The sequence below is a fragment of the Panulirus ornatus genome, chromosome 8, assembly GCF_036320965.1.
Source record: "Panulirus ornatus isolate Po-2019 chromosome 8, ASM3632096v1, whole genome shotgun sequence".
In the NCBI taxonomy this organism is placed as follows: Eukaryota; Metazoa; Arthropoda; class Malacostraca; order Decapoda; family Palinuridae; genus Panulirus; species Panulirus ornatus.
In genome coordinates, this window is record NC_092231.1 from 16825894 (window position 1) to 16841363 (window position 15470).

The 15470-nt window shown below is 40.4% G+C and overlaps 2 protein-coding genes across 2 annotated transcripts in view; one reads left to right on the plus strand and one right to left on the minus strand.

Moving 5' to 3' along the window:
- The window catches only part of LOC139749848 (solute carrier family 4 member 11-like), an 898465-nt gene extending 887135 nt beyond the window's left edge, over window positions 1-11330 (plus strand). Inside the window, exon 17 of the mRNA XM_071664173.1 lies at window positions 6868-11330. Within this exon, the coding sequence (XP_071520274.1) occupies window positions 6868-6934 (67 nt within the window). The 3' untranslated portion in view covers window positions 6935-11330. The remainder of the gene's footprint in view (window positions 1-6867) is intronic.
- A 432-nt stretch (window positions 11331-11762) lies between these two features.
- The window catches only part of LOC139749847 (tudor domain-containing protein 7-like), a 406719-nt gene continuing 403011 nt past the window's right edge, over window positions 11763-15470 (minus strand). The window contains exon 23 of the mRNA XM_071664170.1: window positions 11763-11996. Within this exon, the coding sequence (XP_071520271.1) occupies window positions 11902-11996 (95 nt within the window). The 3' untranslated portion in view covers window positions 11763-11901. The remainder of the gene's footprint in view (window positions 11997-15470) is intronic.

Genomic DNA, 15470 nt, shown 5'->3' on the forward strand with positions numbered 1-15470 from the left:
CCCTTGTAGTCGCCCTCTACGACACCCAGGGAATACGTGAGAAGTATTCTTTCTCCCCTATCCCCAGGGATAAAATATATATATATATATATATATATATATATATATATATATATATATATATATATATATATATATATATATATATAATATATTTATTTTGCTTTGTCGCTGTCTCCCGCGTTAGCGAGGTAGCGCAAGGAAACAGACGAAAGAATGGCCCAACCCACCCACATACACATGTATATACATACACGTCCACACACGCAAATATACATACCTATACATCTCAACGTATACATATAGATATACACACACAGACATATACATATATAAACATGTACATAATGCATACTGTCTGCCTTTATTCATTCCCATCGCCACCTCGTCACCTCCCCCCTCATGTGTGCGAGATAGCACTAGGAAAAGACTCAGTCTCTAGCTGTCATGTAATAATGCACCGAAACCACAGCTCCCTTTCCACATCCAGGCCCCACACAACTTTCCATGGTTTACCCCAGACGCTTCATATGCCCTGATTCAATCCACTGACAGCACGTCAACCCCGGTATACCACATCGATCCAATTCACTCTATTCCTTGCGCTCCTTTCACCCTCCTGCATGTTCAGGCCCCGATCACACAAAATCTTTTTCACTCCATCTTTCTACCACCAATTTGGTCTCCCACTTCTCCTCGTTCCCTCCACCTCCGACACATATATCCTCTTGGTCAATCTTTCCTCACTCATTCTCTCCATGTGCCCAAACCATTTCAAAACACCCTCTTCTGCTCTCCCAACCACGCTCTTTTTATTTCCACACATCTCTGTTACCCTTACATTACTTACTCGATCAAACCACCTCACACCACACATTGTCCTCAAACATCTCATTTCCAGCACATCCACCCTCCTCCGCACAACTCTATCCATCGCCCACACCTCGCAACCATACAACATTGTTGGAACCACTATTCCTTCAAACATACCCAGTTTTGCTTTCTGAGATAATGTTCTCGACTTCCACACATTTTTCAAGGCTCCCAGAATTTTCGCCCCCTCCCCCACCCTATGATTCACTTCCGCTTCCATGGTTCCATCCGCTGTCAAATCCACTCCCAGATATCTAAAACACTTCACTTCCTCCAGTTTTTCTCCGTTCAGACTTACCTCCCAATTGACTTGACCCTCAACCCTACTGTACCTAATAACCTTGCTCTTTTTCACATTTACCCTCAACTATCTCCTTTCACACACCTTATGTATATATATATATATATATATATATATATATATATATATATATATATATATATATATATATATATATATATATATATATATTTTTTTTTTTTTTTTTTTTATACTTTGTCACTGTCTCCCGCGTTTGCGAGGTAGTGCAAGGAAACAGACGAAAGAAATGGCCCCACCCCCCCCCCCCATACACATGTACATACACACGTCCACACACGCAAATATACATACCTACACAGCTTTCCATGGTTTACCCCAGACGCTTCACATGCCTTGCTTCAATCCACTGACAGCACGTCAACCCCTGTATACCACATGACTCCAATTCACTCTATTTCTTGCCCTCCTTTCACCCTCCTGCATGTTCAGGCCCCGATCACACAAAATCTTTTTCACTCCATCTTTCCACCTCCAATTTGGTCTCCCTCTTCTCCTCGTTCCCTCCACCTCCGACACATATATCCTCTTGGTCAATCTCTCCTCACTCATTCTCTCCATGTGCCCAAACCATTTCAAAACACCCTCTTCTGCTCTCTCAACCACGCTCTTTTTATTTCCACACATCTCTCTTACCCTTACGTTACTTACTCGATCAAACCACCTCACACCACACATTGTCCTCAAACATCTCATTTCCAGCACATCCATCCTCCTGCGCACATCTCTATCCATAGCCCACGCCTCGCAACCATACAACATTGTTGGAACCACTATTCCCTCAAACATACCCATTTTTGCTTTCCGAGATAATGTTCTCGACTTCCACACATTTTTCAAGGCTCCCAAAATTTTCGCCCCCTCCCCCACCCTATGATCCACTTCCGCTTCCATGGTTCCATCCGCTGACATATATATATATATATATATATATATATATATATATTATTTTTATTTATTTTTTAATTTGCTTTATCGCTGTCTCGCGCACGTTAGCGAGGTAGCGCAGAGAAACAGATGAAAGAATGGCCCAACCCACCCACATACATATGTATATACATACACGTCCACACACACAAATATACATACCTATACATCTCAACATATACATATATATACACACACAGACACATACATATATACACATGTACAGAATTCATACTGTCTGCCTTTATTCATTCCCATCATCACCCCGCCGCACATGAAATAACAACCCCCTCCCCCCTCATGTTGCGGGGTAGCGCTAGGAAGACAACAAAGGCCCCATTCGTTCACTGAGTCTCTAGCTGTCATGTAATAGTGCACCGAAACCACAGCTCCCTTTCCACATCCAGGCCCCACAGAACTTTCCATGGTTTACATGCCCTGGTTCAATCCATTGACAGCACGTCGACCCCAGTATAACACATCGTTCCAATTCACTCTATTCCTTGCCCGCCATTCACCCTCCTGCATGTTCAGGCCCCGATCACTGAAAATCTTGTTCCCTCCACCTCTGACACATGTATCCTCTTTGTCAATCTTTCCTCACTCATTCTCTCCATGTGACCAAACCATTTCAAAACACCCTCTTCTGCTCTTTCAACCACACTCTTTTTATTACCACACACCTCTCTTACCCTTACCTTGCTTACTCGATCAAACCACCTCACACCACATATTGTCCTCAAACATCTCATTTCCAGCACATCCACCCTCCTGCGCACAACTCTATCCATAGCCCACGCCTCACAACCATACAACATTGTTGGAACCATTATTCCTTCAAACATACCCATTTTTGCTTTCCGAGATAATGTTCTCGACTTCCACACATTCTTCAAGGCTCCCAAAATTTTCACCCCCTCCCCCACCCTATGATTCACTTCCGCTTTCATGGTTCCATCCGCTGCCAGATCCACTCCCAGATATCTAAAACACCTCACTTCCTCCAGTTTTTCTCCATTCAAACTTACCTCCCAATTGACTTGACCCTCAACCTTACTGTACCTAATAACCTTGCTCTTATTCACATTTACTCTCAACTTTCTTCTTTCACACACTTTACCAAACTCGGTCACCAGCGCTGTATCATCAGTGAACAACAATTGACTCACTTCCCAAGCTTTCTCATCCACAACAGACTGCATACTTGCCCCTCTTTCCAAAACTCTTGCATTTACCTCCCTAACAACCCCATCCATAAACAAATTAAACAACCATGGAGACATCACACACCCCTGCCGCAAACCTACATTCACTGAGAACCAATCACTTTCCTCTCTTCCTACACGTACACATGCCTTACATCCTTGATAAAAACTTTTCACTGCTTCTAACAACTTGCCTCCCACACCATATATTCTTAATACCTTCTACAGAGTATCTCTATCAACTCTATCATATGCCTTCTCCAGATCCATAGATGCTACATACAAATCCAGTTAAGAGCAAATGTGAATAAGAGCAAGGTTATTAGGTACAGTAGGGTTGAGGGTCAAGTCAATTGGGAGGTAAGTTTGAATGGAGAAAAACTGGAGGAAGTAAAGTGTTTTAGATACCTGGGAGTGGATCTGGCAGTGGATGGAACCATGGAAGCGGAAGTGAATCATAGGGTGGGGGAGGGGGCGAAAATCCTGGGAGCCTTGAAGAATGTGTGGAAGTCGAGAACATTATCTCGGAAAGCAAAAATGGGTATGTTTGAAGGAATAATGGTTCCAACAATGTTGTATGGTTGCGAGGCATGGGCTATGGATAGAGTTGTGCGCAGGAGGGTGGATGTGCTGGAAATGAGATGTTTGAGGACAATGTGTGGTGTGAGGTGGTTTGATCGAGTAAGTAATAACAGGGTAAGAGAGATGTGTGGAAATAAAAAGAGCGTGGTTGAGAGGGCAGAAGAGGGTGTTTTGAAATGGTTTGGGCACATGGAGAGAATGAGTGAGGAAAGATTGACCAAGAGAATATATGTGTCGGAGGTGGAGGGAACGAGGAGAAGTGGGAGACCAAATTGGAGGTGGAAAGATGGAGTGAAAAAGATTTTGTGTGATCGGGGCCTGAACATGCAGGAGGGTGAAAGGAGGGCAAGGATTAGAGTGAATTGGATCGATGTGGTATACCGGGGTTGACGTGCTGTCAGTGGATTGAATCAGGGCATGTGAAGCGTCTGGGGTAAACCATGGAAAGTTGTGTGGGGCCTGGATGTGGAAAGGGAGCTGTGGTTTCGGGCACTATTGCGTGGCAGCTAGAGAATGAGTGTGAACGAATGGGGCCTATGTTGTCTTTTCCTAGTGCTATTTCGCACACATGAGGGGGGAGGGGGAAGGTATTCCATGTGTGGTGAGGTGGCGATGGGAGTGAATGGGGGCAGACAGTGTGAATTGTGTGCATGGGTATATATGTATGTGTCTGTGTATGTATATATATGTGTACATTGAGATGTATAGGTATGTATATTTGCGTGTGTGGACGTGTGTGTGTATACATTGTGTATGGGGGTAGGTTGGGCCATTTCTTTTGTATGTTTCCTTGCGCTACCTCGCAAATGCGGGAGACAGCGACAAAGCAAAATAATTTTTTTTTTTTTTTTTTTTTTTTTTTTTTTTTTTTTTTTTTTTGTCGCTGTCTCCCGCGTTTGCGAGGTAGCGCAAGGAAACAGACGAAAGAAATGGCCCAACCCACCCCCATACACATGTATATACATACGTCCACACACGCAAATATACATACCTACACAGCTTTCCATGGTTTACCCCAGACGCTTCACATGCCCTGATTCAATCCACCGACAGCACATCAACCCCGGTATACCAAATCGCTCCAATTCACTCTATTCCTTGCCCTCCTTTCACCCTCCTGCATGTTCAGGCCCCGATCACACAAAATCTTCTTCACTCCATCTTTCCACCTCCAATTTGGTCTCCCTCTTCTTCTCGTTCCCTCCACCTCCGACACATATATCCTCTTGGTCAATCTTTCCTCACTCATTCTCTCCATGTGCTCAAACCATTTCAAAACACCCTCTTCTGCTCTCTCAACCACGCTCTTTTTATTTCCACACATCTCTCTTACCCTTACGTTACTTACTCGATCAAACCACCTCACACCACACATTGTCCTCAAACATCTCATTTCCAGCACATCCATCCTCCTGCGCACCACTCTATCCATAGCCCACGCCTCGCAACCATACAACATTGTTGGAACCACTATTCCTTCAAACATACCCATTTTTGCTTTCCGAGATAATGTTCTCGACTTCCACACATTCTTCAAGGCTCCCAGAATTTTCGCCCCCTCCCCCACCCTATGATCCACTTCCGCTTTCATGGTTCCATCCGCTGCCAGATCCACTCCCAGATATCTAAAACACTTCACTTCCTCCAGTTTTTCTCCATTCAAAGTCACCTCCCAATTGACTTGACCCTCAACCCTACTGTACCTAATAACCTTGCTCTTATTCACATTTACTCTTAACTTTCTTCTTTCACACACTTTACCAAACTCAGTCACCAGCTTCTGCAGTTTCTCACATGAATCAGCCATCAGCGCTGTATCATCAGCGAACAACAACTGACTCACTTCCCAAGCTCTCTCATCCCCAACAGACTTCATACTTGCCCCTCTTTCCAAAACTCTTGCATTCACCTCCCTAACAACCCCATCCATAAACAAATTAAACAACCATGGAGACATCACACACCCCTGCCGCAAACCTACATTCACTGAGAACCAATCACTTTCCTCTCTTCCTACACGTACACATGCCTTACATCCTCGATAAAAACTTTTCACTGCTTCTAACAACTTGCCTCCCACACCATATATTCTTAATACCTTCCACAGAGCATCTCTATCAACTCTATCATATGCCTTCTCCAGATCCATAAATGCTACATACAAATCCATTTGCTTTTCTAAGTATTTCTCACATACATTCTTCAAAGCAAACACCTGATCCACACATCCTCTACCACTTCTGAAACCACACTGCTCTTCCCCAATCTGATGCTCTGTACATGCCTTCACCCTCTCAATCAATACCCTCCCATATAATTTACCAGGAATACTCAACAAACTTATACCTCTGTAATTTGAGCACTCACTCTTATCCCCTTTGCCTTTGTACAAAAATAAATATATGTATATATATATATATATATATATATATATATATATATATATATATAAAATACACACACACACAAAATGTGTTGATAGAGATACCCTGTGCAAGGTGTTACAAAAGTATGTGATGTGGGAGGAAAGCTGTTAAAAACATTGAGGAGTATTTATCAAAAGGATGAAGTATTTGTGGAAGCAGGTAGAGAGGAAGGCGAGTGCTTCCAGGTGGGTTAGCAAAAGAGATGTGTGATGTCACCAGGCCGTTCATACTGCTTGCAGATGTAGATGTGAGGGAAGTGAATGAGAAGATTTTGGGGAGAGGGGTAAGACTGCAGTCTAGCAAGGCTTGGGGTGCCTGAGAGGTGTCAGTTATTTTAGCTGATGACATGGGATTAGTGACAGATTCAAGTATGAAACTGCAAAGTTAGTTTCTGAGTTTTGGAGAGTGGCTATAAGTATATTATACCATAGAAATTTCTAAGGAGCTCTCTTAAATTGAAGTTGGTATAAAAGAAGTGGTATATCATGATGCAATAAATTTCATTGCCCTAACTGTTAATTTTTCTAATCTACAGGCACAAGTTAGTTCCAATGGTTATTGAAGACAAATACTTAGCAGCACTGGATGGTGAACATCAGTAGAGATGTGATCACCTTAATCTCCTTCATGTGATCTTTTAGAACTTCATGTAACCAGGTGAAGCAAAGTGGGTTAGAAGAACTTCACATGATCTTGGACTTAATGGAACCATCATCACATATGTTGTCAGAAGTATTATAAGGCTTCTTTCAACCTTATATGACATCAACAGCAGGAAATGTAATCAAAGTGTGAAGACATCTGGCACCAATGATATCATGTGTTCTACAATCATTACATGGTTAGCCAATATAGTAGTCACTAAGTGTAGCTAACTAGTGCATAATCAAGTTTGTACGCAATGCATAGCCTGTTTTAGTAGCTCATAAGTTTTATGAAGACTTTTATGTGGGATGACCAGTGGATATGGATGCTGTTAGGTGTCTGGCATCACACATACACACACACATATATATATATATATATATATATATATATATATATATATATATGTGTGTGTGTGTGTGTGCTTGTGTAAGTGTGTGTGTGTGTGTGTGTGTGTGTGTGTGTGCAAAATCTGACACAACCCACCAATTAGATGAGATTGCCCACGTCACTCACATGCCTGGATGCAAGTTTCACCTCACACCTGGGTTTCTTGGGCAGCCTCTTGGTGGATCTTGTGAGGAGGACTGTTTCATGCAAATAATTTCAATTCTCCTCAAATTTTACGCAAGTGTACTAGCAATGCGCACAAAACAACTCTTCTACAGCCTCACTCCGGGTCGCTGCCACTGATATAATGGACAATCCCACATGCCCATGCTTGTCTACACATCACAGCAATGTGTGGCCCATGGGTAATCACAATAGAGGGTCGACAGTAGCTATGTGAGCAGCACCCGCAAGTGATACTGTTATAACCACAACTCACCAACTCAAGGTTCTTTGGCTTGTGCACCCTTATGCCACCTTCTTCCAACCCTAATCTTCCTAATTCCAAACCATATTGGCCCCCTCAGAACACACTTGGTAGCCCTATAACCCCATTAACCTTCAAATCTCCATGGCGTCCCTCTGCTTAATCTCTGTACAGTAACTTGCTAAGGTGACCACGAGTGACTCTTATGTTTACTCGTACAAAGTTTAGATCCCATGGATCCTGGTGAACCTGGTCAAATTCCAACTATGATGTAGATGTGGCCCATAGAGGGAGTGTCCCTACTCTTCCATCTGCTCAAGATTTTTCACTTATCTTTCTAACCACTTGTGTACTCTCCCATGTAACCAGTTTTCTTTAAATTCCAAAGTTTGCACTTCATAATAAGCATTTTTCTGCACATTTTCTGGTTGCTAACCGATTCTTTGATAATTCATGTTTACTGTCTTCTCTTCTTTCCCTGTTTCTCTTTACCACTATCTTTTCTATTTTCTGGCCAATACATTCCCTCTTCATTTATGACTTTTAGCATTTTCATATATATTTTTTCAAGCCAAATTTTCAATGTTACTAGTTTTCCTATCATTTGGGTTGAGACATTGTTTCTACAAACAAATCTCATTTTTCCTAAAAGGAAAAGTTAATTTCTTTATTGTTTTAGGAAATAACGATAAACTTTGCTTGTGCTTTTTTTTTTTTCATAAATTATGAATAATACTGATCAAGAGTGCATAAGATTAATTGTACCTAAAATCCTGATGTCTGATTAGTCTGGGATTCATTTAGATATAATTTTGACTTGCATGTCACATTGAGGAATATTATTGTCTTTCCATGTGCCAGTTTTGATTCCTTTTCTTTGATAATGAACCCTCTGTGTTAGTTTTCAACTTAGAATCTCAAAATCCTCATTCCCTAAACCATTTCAAAATTCTACATATTTCTTATTTCAGTGTATGATTATGTGTGAGTAACTGTAGCTATGTTGATTTTTTATTACATTGGTATTTTAAGTGATAATAATAATATCATTGATGATGATAATAGAATTGATATTAATAATATGAATAGTAATAACTATTATGATAACAGTAACAATCAGTATAACTATTTCAAGGAAATATCCACTCATGAACTATGGGAAAAAGATATAAAGATTAATTTCATATAAAATCAAGGAATGCTTTTCAGTATTTCATCATGTACCAAGACTTTTAGTTTGCTTGAATTAATCTTTTGATTATAGTTTTAACCTCACTAATTTCGTACTTATGACTTTCCTCAGGATTCTGCTTAATTTTTCCCCTCTTGTATCCCATTGTCCACAAAATCATGATCTTCCTCTCTTACCTCATGATTTGCTGTTTCCATCTGTCATTCTTTCTTTCTCAGTAAGTCTTGACCTTTCCAATTCCCCTGCCAGGTTTTCCTCCCTTCCATCTGTCATTCTTCATGTCCCTCGACTGAGTGGATGGACCCAATGATTTACCCACACTGACCACTCATGTCACTTTGGTAATGCTAAGGGCATAGAGGATTGGTGAGAGTGGGCTCTTGGCCTTCCCTCATTGTCAGGGGAACCTGTACACTAGGGTTGTGACTTGTGAAGCCTTAGCATAAATAAGGCCAAGACAACTCAGTCAACCCAGCCTAGTTTGCATATGCCAAGCTACATTTACATGAAAAGTCTGCTTGAGCAGGAGTACTGGCTGTTGCTAAGTGCAAGCTGCTGTAATGGTTTAAGTGTAGCTTGACATATAGTCCAGCCAATAAGATTACAGTGCTGCTCCCACTCTGGGTTTTCAGCAAATAAAGTGTATTTTTGCATAGGTAAAAGAGTGCGAGTTGATGAGTGAGACTGGGCTTGGCATCATGTAGGGGTAGTGACAGTTATACAGAAGTTACACAGAGAGTGTACAGAGAATGTTTAAAATACTATGCTGTTCCCCACCCCAGCAAGATGCTGTAGCGTTGTTACTGGAGGCTTAGTGCCCCGACAATAATGTCAATAACTGTGTGTGTACAAACCCAGTCTGTATTACTCCAGAGTCTAGTTTCATAGCCAGTGTTAAAATATATCATAGATAATATTACAGTAGTGCATTAAACAGTATATTTGATAAATAGGCTCTAGTTTTGTGATTATACAGCTTTTCTTTGAGCAGAACTAAAATGAAGTGTATGATTTTTCAGCACTAAGTTGAAGAAGAATGAGTAAATGACAACTTAAGAAATGTGCGAAGGATCTGATGTTTGTAAACGTTGTTATTTTTTACCTGCTATTGGTTATACAGCCATCTGTTATTGTATTTACCATGTGTGTAGGTTACTCTGTACCAAGACTCTTTATAATCACATTACTATCTCAGTCGCTTGCAGCACCACCTCACATCATTAAGGAAAATATATATACAGTACTCTAAATGGTCAACATCTTTCACTGATTTTTGTTTTGAATGTTAATTTTTCAGTGCTGTATATATCTATGATAGCCTAAGATATTTACTGCCAGAAGCATCCAAGTTGCATTTCTTTCAAAATATGTAAATTATGATAGTTTTTTTTTTATAAAACTTTTCCTTGAAAGTAGTTTCTATTTTCATCAAAAGTGATAAAAGATCTGAGGTTCAAGGTCAGATAGTTTTCAGATGTAAAAGGCTTGGAAGATTTACACTTTGGACATAGGCAGTATATGTGTGAAATCAAAATTACTGTTGCTGATGCCACAGGTGTTGACAAGAATCTGAATGAATCAAACCTAGACGACAGCACACGCACTCACTGCTGTGCTCAAGCACTCCCACTTACCTTAAATGCTATGCAAATTCAAGTTCAGTATAATGATTTTCAATGATGCTCTGTGGACAATCCAGTGATGTGGCACTACAATCCAGCAATGGATGCAAGGTTGGTGTCGAATGCTGTGTCGTCTGGCAATGTGACCAGGGACTACATGTTTTTGTGCTCGCGAGCGACTGTTCTGTATCTTCACTTTTTTTTTTACATGTAGACTAGTCAGGCAGGCTCCTGAACTAACTACCAACTCAACCCAGCCCTCCATCATGGCCTGTGTCCCCATATGCCACCTACAAGTCCACTACATGTCATATCCATGCCATCTCACCCTATAAAGAAGAAATGAACAGTTGTTTTATGTTTTGATTTGAATATTCTAAAGTACTTATTCAGTGCTGTTGTTAATTTGTTTGTTATAACTGTGTACTATGAGAGAATAGAACCTGACATGGAATCCCACACATGGCATTTTCCTGAAGGGGCTTACGGTGAGGTAATGGCTACCTGAGGTATCTCATGTATTGACGGATCACCCTTTGGAGCCTCCCACTGGGTGATAGTTAGAGTGCCATTGGTCAAACATCCTGGGGATGCTAGCCAACTTTTCACTATCTTGAACACATCCTTCAGTAATGAGAATATTTACTTTGGCTAATGGTATCTAAATACTCTACCATAAATATGTCAACTAACCTATTAAAAAGAGAAATTTTATAACAAAATTATTGGGTATAGAGGATTTCTTACCTTTGCATCTTCAAACATTTATCAACTTTATTATTGAATTGCTGAAAAGAAATTTGGACAATTTAGAATGTGGTCAAGATTGAATTGACTTTTTCTTGCCTATGTTTCTCCTCGTCAATATTGTTACTAACAGGTCAGTAGCTCCTACATGCCTACGCTCACAGACACCCACCAGGTCTATCTGCAAGTCCATAATTTACACAAGAGTTATTGATGTGAGCGCAGGACTGTTCGCCTACACCCGTGTCTGTGTGCGGGTGTGTTAAGCGTGTGTGTTGTTGTGGCATGGACCAGAAATGCTTGATGCTAGGTGGCAGCACCTCCTCCCCAAAACTGCACACAATGAAATCCCTCATGGCAGCACCTACTCCTGTCCCATCCCTACAAAAGTGAAAACAGAAAAGAAAATGAAAATATAGTAATACTTCCTGGCCATTAATTTCAACAAGTAATACCAGCTCTTGCCATCTTGTACTTTCAAGGTTCAGCCACATAAGACATGCCTAAACCTCAATTCCCATGCTTCACTCCTGGCTGCTTTACAGTTCATCCAACCTCGTATTTTATGTCCCCTTTAAGCTGAAGATAATCAAATCCTAGATGTACCACCTTCCCTTTCTCAGTCATCAAACATCTTGATCCTGGAATACAAGGTGAATAATGCAAAATCATCTTAAAATCTTTAGTATTGATACATTTATATACTTGCTAATGTTGTTGATCCAATAGGAGAGCCAAAAACAAGAAAAGAAACAAAGGAAGGTATGGAAACATTGAAAAGATGAAGAAGGAAAAGATAAATGAAATTTAGACTCATGAAACATACATATTAACATACACTATATATATGAATATGATAATAACACTAGACTTTGATGAAAATTATGAAGGTGAAATCACACTTCAGTAGGAGTTGATATAATCTTATTTAAGATGTAATTTTTCTATACATGTAGCACAACATGTTTCATGGAGACAGTCCACCTCACCAGGTGCCAGTACTTGATAAAGTTATTTAAATCTCAACATTACAACGGAGTACTGCTGTTCATCATGGGCAACACACTGACTTGGCCGATAGTAACTGTTAAAAGGGAAAGTGATTAAGGGTATTAACTTGACAGGGGTTAACCTGGGTAGCTGGGTGTGTCCTGGGCAACTGTTTTTGTTTTATGTTTTGTCAATTCTAAGAATGATTTGGTTGACCCATTAAAGGCGAGCAACTTTTTTTTTTTATATGTATATACATCTGTGTAAGGCAGCATATTTTAGGAATTATAAAGTATCAAGGAATAAGGCAGTACATACGTAAATAGATACAGATCAGAAAAACTGTAACAAGAGAGATGTTATTGACATCATCATGCAGTATGCAGGGATGACCACAAAAATGCAATCACCAAACACTTGTCATGAAAATGGGTCACCAAGTAGACCTTGAAAATCCCATTATTCTACAACCTTCTGCTGATTATGCCAAATGCAACATCATTGAATCTGTCTTAATTGCCAATACTAAGAACTTTAATTTGTCCCTGGGCAACTTTAAAGCCCATCTGATCATTAAGCAAAGCATTATGAGAAAATTGTAAATATACAAAAACAAAAAAGTTATCTAAGACACACCTAGATCAACCCCTGCCACGTGACCCTCCCCTTAGTCACTCTCCCTTTTAACGGTTACTGTCTGTCAAGTCAGTGTGTTGTCTATGCTGGTAGACACTGGATGGTGGTACTCCATTGTGATGTTAAGATTTAAATAACTTTATCAACTATTGGTACCTGATGAGGTGGATTGTCTCAACAAAACATGTGCATCATGTACAGAAAAATTACATGTTAAATAAAATCATATGAACTACTGAAGTGCTGTTTCATCTTCATATAAAAATATATATATATATATATATATATATATATATATAATTAGATTTATTATACTTATTCACTGTCTCCCGTGTTTGCGAGGTAGTGCAAGGAAACATTAAAGAATGGCCCAACCCACCCACATACACACACACACACACACATATATATATATATATATATATATATATATATATATATATATATATATATATATATATATATATATATATATATATACATAAGTGCCCACACACGCATATGTACATACCTATACCTTTCAACGTATACATATATACACATGTACACACTCATACTTGCTGCATAAAAGGAATAGACTGAATTGGAATGATGTGGCATACCTGGGTCGACGTGCTGTTAATGGAATGAACCAGGGCATGTGAAGCGTCTGGGATAAAACATGGAAAGTTTTGTGGGGCCTGGATATGGAAAGGGAGCTGTAGTCTCAGTGCATTACACATGACAGCTAGAGACTGAGTGTGAATGAATGTGGCCTTTGTTGTCTTTTCTCAGCACTACCTCGTGCGCACGCAGGGGAGGGGGGTGCCATTTCTTGTGTGGTGGGGTGGCGGCAGGAATGGATGATGGCAGCATACATGAATATGACACACAGGGAATATGTGGGAAGTTTTCTTTCTCCCCTATCCCTAGTGATATATATAATTTTTTTTTTATAATATTCGCCATTTCTCACGTTAGTGAGGTAGCGTTAAGAACAGAGAACTGAGAGGAAAACCTCACTTGGCCCCCTTCTCTGTTCCTTCTTTCGGAAAATTAAAAATGAGACAGAGGATACATACATTATTTATATATATTTTTTTTTTTTTTCAAACTATTCGCCATTTCCCGCATTAGCGAGGAAGCGTTAAGAACAGAGGACTGGGCCTTTTTCGGAATATCCTCACCTGGCCCCCTCTGTTCCTTCTTTTGGAAAAAAAAAAAAAGGTTATTTAATGTATGTATGACTCATGGTGAGGTGCCTGAGGATTGGCGGAATGCATGCATAGTGCCATTGTACAAAGGCAAAGGGGATAAGAGTGAGTGCTCAAATTACAGAGGTATAAGTTTGTTGAGTATTCCTGGTAAATTATATGGGAGGGTATTGATTGAGAGGGTGAAGGCATGTACAGAGCATCAGATTGGGGAAGAGCAGTGGTAGAGGATGTGTGGATCAGGTGTTTGCTTTGAAGAATGTATGTGAGAAATACTTAGAAAAGCAAATGGATTTGTATGTAGCATTTATGGATCTGGAGAAGGCATATGATAGAGTTGATAGAGATGCTCTGTGGAAGGTATTAAGAATATATGGTGTGGGAGGCAAGTTGTTAGAAGCAGTGAAAAGTTTTTATCGAGGTTGTAAGGCATGTGTACGTGTAGGAAAAGAGGATAGTGATTGGTTCTCAGTGAATGTAGGTTTGCGGCAGGGGTGTGTGATGTCTCCATGGTTGTTTAATTTGTTTATGGATGGGGTTGTTAGGGAGGTGAATGCAAGAGTTTTGGAAAGAGGGGCAAGTATGAAGTCTGTTGGGGATGAGAGAGCTTGGGAAGTGAGTCAGTTGTTGTTCGCTGATGATACAGCGCTGGTGGCTGATTCATGTGAGAAACTGCAGAAGCTGGTGACTGAGTTTGGTAAAGTGTGTGAAAGAAGAAAGTTAAGAGTAAATGTGAATAAGAGCAAGGTTATTAGGTACAGTAGGGTTGAGGGTCAAGTCAATTGGGAGGTGAGTTTGAATGGAGAAAAACTGGAGGAAGTGAAGTGTTTTAGATATCTGGGAGTGGATCTGGCAGCGGATAGAACCATGGAAGCGGAAGTGGATCATAGGGTGGGGGAGGGGGCGAAAATTCTGGGAGCCTTGAAGAATGTGTGGAAGTCGAGAACATTATCTCGGAAAGCAAAAATGGGTATGTTTGAAGGAATAGTGGTTCCAACAATGTTGTATGGTTGCGAGGTGTGGGCTATGGATAGAGTTGTGCGCAGGAGGATGGATGTGCTGGAAATGAGATGTTTGAGGACAATGTGTGGTGTGAGGTGGTTTGATCGAGTAAGTAACGTATGGGTAAGAGAGATGTGTGGAAATAAAAAGAGCGTGGTTGAGAGAGCAGAAGATGGTGTTTTGAAATGGTTTGGGCACATGGAGAGAATGAGTGAGGAAAGATTGACCAAGAGGATATATGTGTCGGAGGTGGAGGGAACGAGGAGAAGAGGGAGACCAAATTGGAGGTGGAAA